General features: G+C 33.7%; 1 protein-coding gene across 5 annotated transcripts; it reads right to left on the reverse strand.

The window, feature by feature from the left end:
- Positions 1 to 1,713: 1,713 nt before the first annotated feature.
- On the reverse strand, positions 1,714 to 8,739 carry LOC137825521 (BEL1-like homeodomain protein 8). Of its 5 annotated transcripts, none has more exons than XM_068631215.2 (6): positions 8,588 to 8,724; positions 8,237 to 8,435; positions 6,408 to 7,682; positions 3,976 to 4,379; positions 3,809 to 3,869; positions 1,714 to 2,649 (listed from the first exon to the last, which is right to left on the reverse strand). In XM_068631215.2, exons 3-6 carry the CDS (start codon positions 7,638 to 7,640, stop codon positions 2,113 to 2,115), a joined length of 2,235 nt encoding a protein of 744 aa, XP_068487316.2. In that variant the 5' UTR covers positions 7,641 to 7,682; positions 8,237 to 8,435; positions 8,588 to 8,724; the 3' UTR covers positions 1,714 to 2,112. The 5 variants fall into 5 exon arrangements, with proteins under 5 accessions (XP_068487316.2, XP_068487323.2, XP_068487330.2 ...); XM_068631222.2 differs by having other exon boundaries at positions 8,233 to 8,435; XM_068631229.2 differs by lacking the exon at positions 8,237 to 8,435 and having other exon boundaries at positions 6,408 to 7,704; positions 8,588 to 8,739.
- Between the last annotated feature and the right edge of the window lie 241 nt (positions 8,740 to 8,980).

Consider the following 8,980-nt stretch of genomic DNA (forward strand, 5'->3'; position numbering starts at 1 on the left):
TTTTAAAACTCCCTTATAGTTTTATGAAAATTTTGTTTTTAACTTGTATATATTAGTTTCACCTTATTACTTTTTTTTTTCAAACAGGGCTTAGAGAAAAATTCTTTAAAACAAACCTTATATTTCATTTCACTTTACTTCTATTCTCAACTAGGCATTTCTCTTCTGGTAACTTCTCCCACTATCAAACAAAGGGTAAATGGCACAAGTAAATTTGAATTATTCAAAGATGTTCATTTTCCTTGCTAATTAAGCATGTTTTTATGCTTTGTTTGGATTGGAGAGTAGAAAGTTGAGGGTGTAAAAAAGTGGAATAGTGGAAGTATGAGGATTTGAGAAGAAAGTGTGAAGAAAGCTAAGTGTGTTTGGATTAAAGTATGTTAGAGTAAATGTGTGATAAAAATTTATTAAAATATGTGAGTGATACTATAGTTATAAAAAATATTTTAAATTATTTTTAATGGTATAAATTGTAAGATTACAAATTTACCAGTATATAAAAAATAGAAAAATAAAATATTAATTAATTTAAAATACATTTTAGTTAATTAAAATAGTTTATATTATATAATTTAATTTGTATTATATTAGGTTATATATATATATATCATAATATTGTTAAATTTTAAACATACACAAAAAAAATTCTTATCCAAATTTTAAATACTCATTTATTTTTTAAAATATATTAACTTTTTCGTAATAATAATAATTATAAAAATCATCATTAATATTAATAAAATTAATATTAATTATTCTTATATGAATAAAATTATATATATAAAGGTTGTTTGCTTTTTTTTTTTCTGCATGAACAATACATAAATGGATCCAAACATACTGTAAAAAAAACATGAAAAACAATACCTGTTACATAAGCAACACTTAAGACATAACAAGAATTCCTAATCCTCTGAGCACCGCTGCCCTCATGTTATGATGTTCTTTTAAATTTTGTTTTAATTTAAAAACTAATAATTAATATAGATATTTCATTTTATAACAGAACAATAATGACATGTGGTATGATGAATGAATAATTTGATAAAAAAATTAACACATGTAAAAAAAAACAATAAATATAAATTCTGTATTACTAAAAAAAATTATTAAATAAAAATAAAATATAATTCATTGTTACAATAATTAAATTGAAAATATTAAAAGTTAAAGAAATTATTATTTTTTATTATTAATAAATAAATTTTAAATTGATATCTAATTAATTATTAAATTTTAACTAATTAGATATTAATTTAAAAATTATTTATCTACAATAAAAATTAATATTTTTTAACTTTTAAAATAATCTTTAATTTAATTATTATAACAATTAATTATTTTTATTTTAAAATAATTTGTATATAGTGATGATATGATGATATTCTTATTCGCAAAAATAGCATGTGTGAAGAAGTAAAAGCTTTAAACCTAGACAATATTTTTAGATGGTGAATTAAAAATCCCAATATCATGTAGAACTCTTATGCAGAACTCTAGCATCGTCATTAATCTTTTGCAATACAATCCAGAATATCATCATACTCAAATTTCAATAAGGGCAACTTGCAGTTTACAAGAACATGATTTCATTACTTACCTATTAAGGTTTTTCTCATTGCATATAAATAAACATAGAAACTTTATCATACACACCCTGAATAGTGTGTCCACAAAAGGTGAAACAGAAAAAAGAAAATAGTAAGGAATGGGTACAGGAGAAGAATTTATTTGTATAAATATTGCTGCTGTTCTTTTCTCTCTTCTTTTCATAAGTAGCCCAAATCACATAAGTTAAATATTACAGAAATGTGCATGCAGGAATACTTGACCTTCCTGCTCTTCACTATCTTTGCAAGTTTAATATTGACCACTGCTTGCCAATGTTGTAAGGTTAGCCACCCAATCTCAGTTCACACAATTTCCCCAACACAAAAGCAAAAATTTGAAGGTAAAAAACAGCTTACACCATAACCCCACCTCTCCCTTTCCTCACCAAGCAAATGTATACAAAACTCCTTTTTTGCCTCATTCACGGCACGTTACTTAGCTACCAAAGGGTCCCCATTCCCTTGACCCATTCTTATTCCTTCCCTCGTGACAAATATCTAACTAGCCCACAAAGTCATGGATCATGTGCCCTCCAAACTGACGCCTAAGATCCTCCTCTTGCTGCAGTTGTTGCTGTTGTACACCTTCAACACTATGCCTAAGACCCAAAGTGAGTGACACAGATCCAAGACCACCAGCCTCAAGTCCACCTCTTCTGTACGGCATAAACCCCATCACTGTCCCATCCATATTTGGTGTGGTAGCAATCTGGCATTCCAGTTTTGACCTCTTCTCTTGACTCCATTGGACTTCATTCATTCCAATGTGTTCCTCGTTTCCTGCTGAGGATGATGACCCCATTTCCAAGCACTGAAATTGATTGTCATGGATTGCATGTGATGATGCCTGCGTGCCTAACCTGCTCACAGGTTGGTGATCTGATTTGGGCTGGTTGCTACCTTCAGATGCAGAAGCTACCTGGTCATTTTTATTAGAGGCTTGGCGGGGTTCTGCTGCACCCTTTGTTTCGAGCATGTGTATTTCCTCAACCATTGGCTTCCACACACGCACTCGAGCATTTATGAACCAATTTGACACCTACGTTGCAGTTACACTGTTATTCCAAGCTTCTAAAAGTAAAAATATATATCAGCTAGCTAGCAATTACGTTTCAGTTACATTGTTATTCAAATTACCAATTACACTGTTATTCCAAGTTTCTGGAAGTAAAAGTACATATAAGCTAGCTTGCAAAGGATACCTAATTGTACAAAAATGAAGCCATAATGGTAATGAATTGATTTTAACTAGAAGAAAAATTCAATTCTTTTACCCTCTTAAATAAACAATGCAATTTGTCTTTTCCACAGATTACATCCCTTAATGGATTGTGTAGAAGGCCATAAAAAGCATGTTTGAACACCAACTCCAACCATGCAAACTGACATTTACACATTCCAAAGCTTTAAATGTAGGAAGCATAAATTTCAGTCTTTTCATGTTACAAGTGGGTGGGGTTTAGATCGTTTACACTACAAATATGGGAAACTCCTATAAACCAAAACAACAAAAGAAAACACTTTTCACAACTATCCCTAAGGTGTGGATATTATTACATGGTGAAGGACAGATGATCCTGACTAGTCCTTACATGATAATTTACTAAATCTCTTAGATTAAAATGTGTGACTACATGCAAATTTGTACGAAACAAATCTCTGGTCCAGACCATGTACTAATATCTCCGTAAGGTGAGGTTCAGATAGCACTTTATTTCTCAAATTCCCTTTATATGTATACCCTTTTTTTTATCAGCAAAAATGATTGAATAACAGGAACCACTTAAGGGTGGTTCAACCCTTATATGCATACCCATATTAAAATCTTCAAAAATAGCATTGTTTAAATTTGTTTTCACTACTGTCAGAGAAGTAAATAAATGAGAAAACAAATGTTCACTTTAACATATTGCTTCAAAACAAAAAATTGAAAAAAAGAAGCAAAATGAAACGTGATGCACTAAAAACGTATGTGTCGGCCTAAAAGCCTGAGAATGAAAAACACAAAGAACAAGTTTCCTCACTAATTTAATTAAAACTTGGAATTTGAATTAGCAAATATTTGACTATGTTTGGCCCACTGATAGGACCCACTAAGAAGCCACCAAAAGAGCATGTCAAAGACACAAATTAAATCAAGCAAATAGCTCAAGGACTATATAGACACAATAATGAATTCAAAAGTAGTAGACCCCCACCTGGTTTCTTGAAAGACCTGTTTGGGTAGCCAACATGTGTTTATCAGTGTCCGTAGGGTACCTGAAATGAAATTGAACAGCAAAATGAAAATCATAATTCAATCTCACTTTCCTTCTTCTGAGCAAACAGAAAAATCCATAGTTTCATACACAGAGAGAAGACATACGGATGAAGAAAATGCTCAAATAGCCAAGCTTTAAGAATTGCCACTGATCGTTCTGGTAAGCCTCTCTGGGGCCTCCATACGTGTTGTTGGGGCTCAAGAAAGTTTATGTTAGCCCCCAGAGATTTGTGTTTCTGAAAACTTTGATCTATGCACCTTAGCCTTGCCATATTATTGTCAAATTTACCACCATTACTTGTGGTTGGCAATGAAAAGTCCTCTCCCAAGACTTCACATGTAAGCTTCAGTTGATCTGAGATAGCATTTTTTAAACATCTGAAGTGTTTGGATACTGACTTAAGAGCCAAGGAGACATACGGAGTAGCCGAACTAAGACCCGCTACTGTCTCGAATGATTGAACAACCATTTGCATTTGTTGATGGTATTGCTTGAATCTCCTAGTAACCTATCATGACTCAGTGCAACAAAATCAACAGCAACTTTAAAAGCATGCCCATATATTTCAACCAGAATGAGTATAAGCCAAAATTATACTATTTTAAACCATAAAACAAACACGCCCCTACTTCATCATTATTGAGCTGTGGCAAGCTTGGTAAAGCAAAGGTGTACAATATATAATAATAAGATATTTTAATATTGTTCTAACAACCACAATTATTTAGGTAAAATTATTAAAAGTGTGTTGAAGTACATGACAAAAAAACTAACCACTAATAACCCACCAATTTGAACAATAGCAACCAGGTAGGATAATCCCTCAGACACTTTGTTTAGAGATTTTGGAATAAACAAAGAACTTTCAGAAAGTGGAATGCACACAGGTGAAACGTTATCAAGCAATCTATTCATGCATAGGCATAGACACCTACATGGATTTATAAGATAGTTTTTGGACAAGAAGCGAATCCCAGACATTTTGAGCAACAAAATTCATTTCCACTATTAGAACACAGTAGTCCAAAACTACATAAATTCCAACAGTAAATTAAGCAATTTATCGTATCCTATATTCCCTCATTAATAGCTAAATCATGATCCTACCAAATGCAGTACAGAAAAAACAGTATGATCAAACCTGTTTGAGTACATTAAGACTTGCGTTGATAGAATTTCTGAATATTTATTTCAAAAGTAACTAGAAAAGCTTGTATGTAGGATACATCAACATCTAAGTGAGTACACTGCAGTGTGCAGGTGAACATATGCACGTGAGTGAAGAATATATTTCAAAGCTTTTATGTAAGCAACAATTATTACTTAGTATGCATGAAACGCAATTATTTTGTAGAGAACATAGTTGAAACTTTTACTTGCTAAGCAACAATTATTTATGTATGAAACGCTATTATTTTGTGGAGAAAGAAAGTATTAGCAAGCATGGAAACAGAGGTTTGGATGTTCTCTAATAATCTTCAAAAAAATATAAAATGAACAAAGAAAAGCCAGAAAAAATTCAATGAGAGAGCTCTCCTGTCATGTTCATATTTCTTCACATTATTTTAAATATTTAAATAATTAACTACTTAATACATTAAAAAGCAATTATAAAGAACCTATTTATCAATTTAGTTCATTATTAATTGGATAAGGTGTTTACCAAGACTTTTATATGGTGTGACTGCACATTGTCACAGATACGCTGAGATAGAGTCCATATTAACAAAGAATAAAATGACAAGATAAAAAAAAAATTGTACCGAAGAAGGGATAATAAAATAAGGTAAAGAACATTAAACATTAGAAATGACACAAGGAAATATATTGACAGAATTTTTTTGTAAAAATAAGAAATTAAAGAAAGGACCAGTATATCATTAAAGAAGAATGAGCTCCTCTTAATTAGCTTGTCAAAATAAAATATTTAATGAGCAAATGCCCCCACCCAACAGTGAAAAATGAAAATCAAAGCAAAAGAATTAGAGCCACAATAACTACACGACACGAAACAAACAAAAAATAGACCTGGCAAACACTCTTCATGGAAGCAAAGTAACAGCATTACCATAAACTCAAATTGTAAAGAACAATAGCCTAGCCTTATTACCCACAGACCAGGTTGTAATAATATTTGGCATAAACAAAACTATTCAAACCAATAAGAAAACGCTAAAAAATCCATATAAAATTAGAAACACATTCAAATTAAATAACTGACCAATTCGACACAACAACACAAATATGCATATTTTCGTTTTTCCCCACACTCTGAGGACGTAAATCCTTGTTGTAAATACTTTGGCAAGCTAACTTTTCATGAGCTTTGCATCCACAATAACCGACACCAAATGACCTCATGTTGCACAGGAAAGTTTTAAAGCATTTGGCCTTTTTTTCATGTTACAAAACAGTAAAAACCTCTGACAGACATTAGCCATACAAACATACCAAAAACACACAAGACAAAAAAGTAAGAAACACAAATAAGCCAGAAGGGTTACTATTACACTACATGAGCAGTGAAAAAACCAACCTCATCTTGCATGTACAGTAGTTTTGCCTTGTTCTTTTGGCACTCTGGCCGAGAAGAAAGACAAAAGCTACTCGTGGCTCCGCCATCAGCGCTATTTGTATTATCATTTTCATTTGAACTATACAACACAGAGGATGAAACACCCAAATTGCCACCACCTTTTGCAGCACCTTCACTTTCATCAACATTAAGAGCATCACCAGCAGCTGCAGCTGCTGAAATAGAAGCAGCACTGACATCTCGAGAGACCCACTCTGGAACGTCACAACCCCCTCCTCTCGCAGACTTTGAACCATATTGACAGCACCACTCATCTAACAGCTGTTGACACGGCTTCAAGAATCTTGAACTCTTCAAAATCGTGGCGTACCCGGTGAAAGGACCGAGGGGGCCAACATTTCGATAAACAGTGTTGTTTGAAAGCACGTTCAGCTTCATGGAGCACTTCACTGACTTTGAATATTGTGTAGGGTCATCTGATGCAGACCCTTCTTCAAAACAAGGCTTGGATTGTGAGTTTGATGAAAGTGACAGTGACAAACCCTGATGAGGATTTATGTCTTGTTCATTATTCTTTTTGAAACCCATTCCGCTACTATTCGCCCATAAATTAGCCCCCCCAAAACGTAACTCGCTGTTTGCTTGATAATGAAGCACAGGCTCAGCATGGTTCCCTCCCCAAACGCCATAAGCCATGTCCTGCAAAGCATTATGGTAAAGAGGAGGTGAAGAAGACGAAGGGGGGTAATGCATTTCACCTAACTGCTTCTGAATTTCTCTATTGGCCATTTCACCAGAAGCATTGTTATTAAGGTCAGAAGAGAAGAAGGTGTTGTTGGTGTTGGTATTGCTTTCGTTATAATTCACCATCCAATTAGAACCCAAGTGGCGTGGTCCACATTGTTGGTCCTTAGGGGATGATGAATGAGGAAAGGACGTGGAACCATACTGAGCCATCATCAACTCTTGACACTCCAACGGGTTTCTGGGATTAGATAAAGGATTCGAAGCAGTGGAAAAAGTTATCATATCCGATGAATAAAGGGCCTCGTCGAGCATGTTTCCGTTTCGAACATTTCTCACTTGAAGAATATCCAAGTTGAAACCTGGGTGTAACGATAACTGTTCTAGGTTGCTAGGGAACTCCTGCAAATGTTGGGAACTGTTTTGGATCCTCAATTTGTCCCGCCGAAGTTGTTGGGCAACATGCAATTCAGGCCTTAAGCTGCTCATTCCAATCTTCTAACCCAACCACTCTCTAACTCCGAACAAAGCCTAAAGGATCACCAAAGAAACCCTTTCACAAACGCATTAGAGAGAGAAAAACAACCATTCAAAAACAAACACATACATCATAACTTCAATAGTAGTAATAAAATAAACTAACAGTACTTATCTACATAATTTCAACGAAAAAATAATTAAATTGAGAACGGTAATTACACTACAGACAAAATAGGTACAAAGTTCAAACTGCAGTAAATAAAGTTCAGACGAAAAAAACAAGAATTTGACATGAGAATGAAAGTATTCATAAAAAAGCCAGATAAACATAGAGCTTCTTGTGCTTCGAGAATAGATAGAGTTGATTGATTTATTATTCTGTATGGTGAAATTAATAAGGCAACTTGCGTTCCTTCTCTTTCTCACTCGTTTCTATTTGTACTATATTTAGCAATAAGCAAAAAATACAAAGACCAGGAGAGATACATAAGCTAACTTGCCCTCCTTACCTGCTCTCGTGTGACACTATTTCAACTACCAAACGAACAGTATAACATTCTCCTAATCTATATGTCGGTAAGATTGAAGATGAAGAACTCACTCACATAACTCGCAGAAAACAGGCACAAGTTAAAGCTCTCACGGGATACGTAAGAGCACAACAACAAATGAAACCCTAACTTTTGATCCACCCTCCAACTCCAACGGATCTAGAGGAGGTTTCCAAGTTCAACCACCACCAACTCACCCACGCTTCCTTAAAAAAACTAACAAGAAAGAACCACCTTGAGAGTGGTGCATACGCTGAAATTAACAAAGAACAAGAAACACAACACCACATTCAATTTACGGGGGAAAGACAAAAATTACTTACAAAAACAATACTAAAAAAGAAGTAGAAGTTTGTGATATAGTATAGTGGTGAAGGAAGTAGCATAGTGGGTAGTTTATAATACCTTAGGTGCGATCGAAAAGAAGTGTTGATGAGATTTGGTGGGAAGTGGAAGTGTGAAGATTCCGGTTGGGGAAGTGTTGTTGTTGTTGGTATGAATGAAAGTGAAGTGAGAAGGGTGAAGTTAAGCAGTGCTACAATGATTGCAAAAGCGATTATCAGCCGTTACTTTTAACGTCTAAATTAACATAAAGTTACGTGTTTTTTTTATTTTTTATTTTTTATTCTTATAAAATATTTATTTATTTTTAATTTTGTTTTTACTTTTTAGGTTTGAAAGTTGAGAGAGTGAGAATATGTGTGAAGCTGGGTGAGGCTCCAACATCTGTGGTCCCTCCTCCCTCTACTTTCCACAGCTTCTTGCCATCTTTTTATTTCTTCGTATTTCTGAGTCTGT

This window comes from Phaseolus vulgaris, chromosome 11, assembly GCF_051622355.1.
Source record: "Phaseolus vulgaris cultivar YP4 chromosome 11, ASM5162235v1, whole genome shotgun sequence".
NCBI classification, from domain to species: domain Eukaryota; kingdom Viridiplantae; phylum Streptophyta; class Magnoliopsida; order Fabales; family Fabaceae; genus Phaseolus; species Phaseolus vulgaris.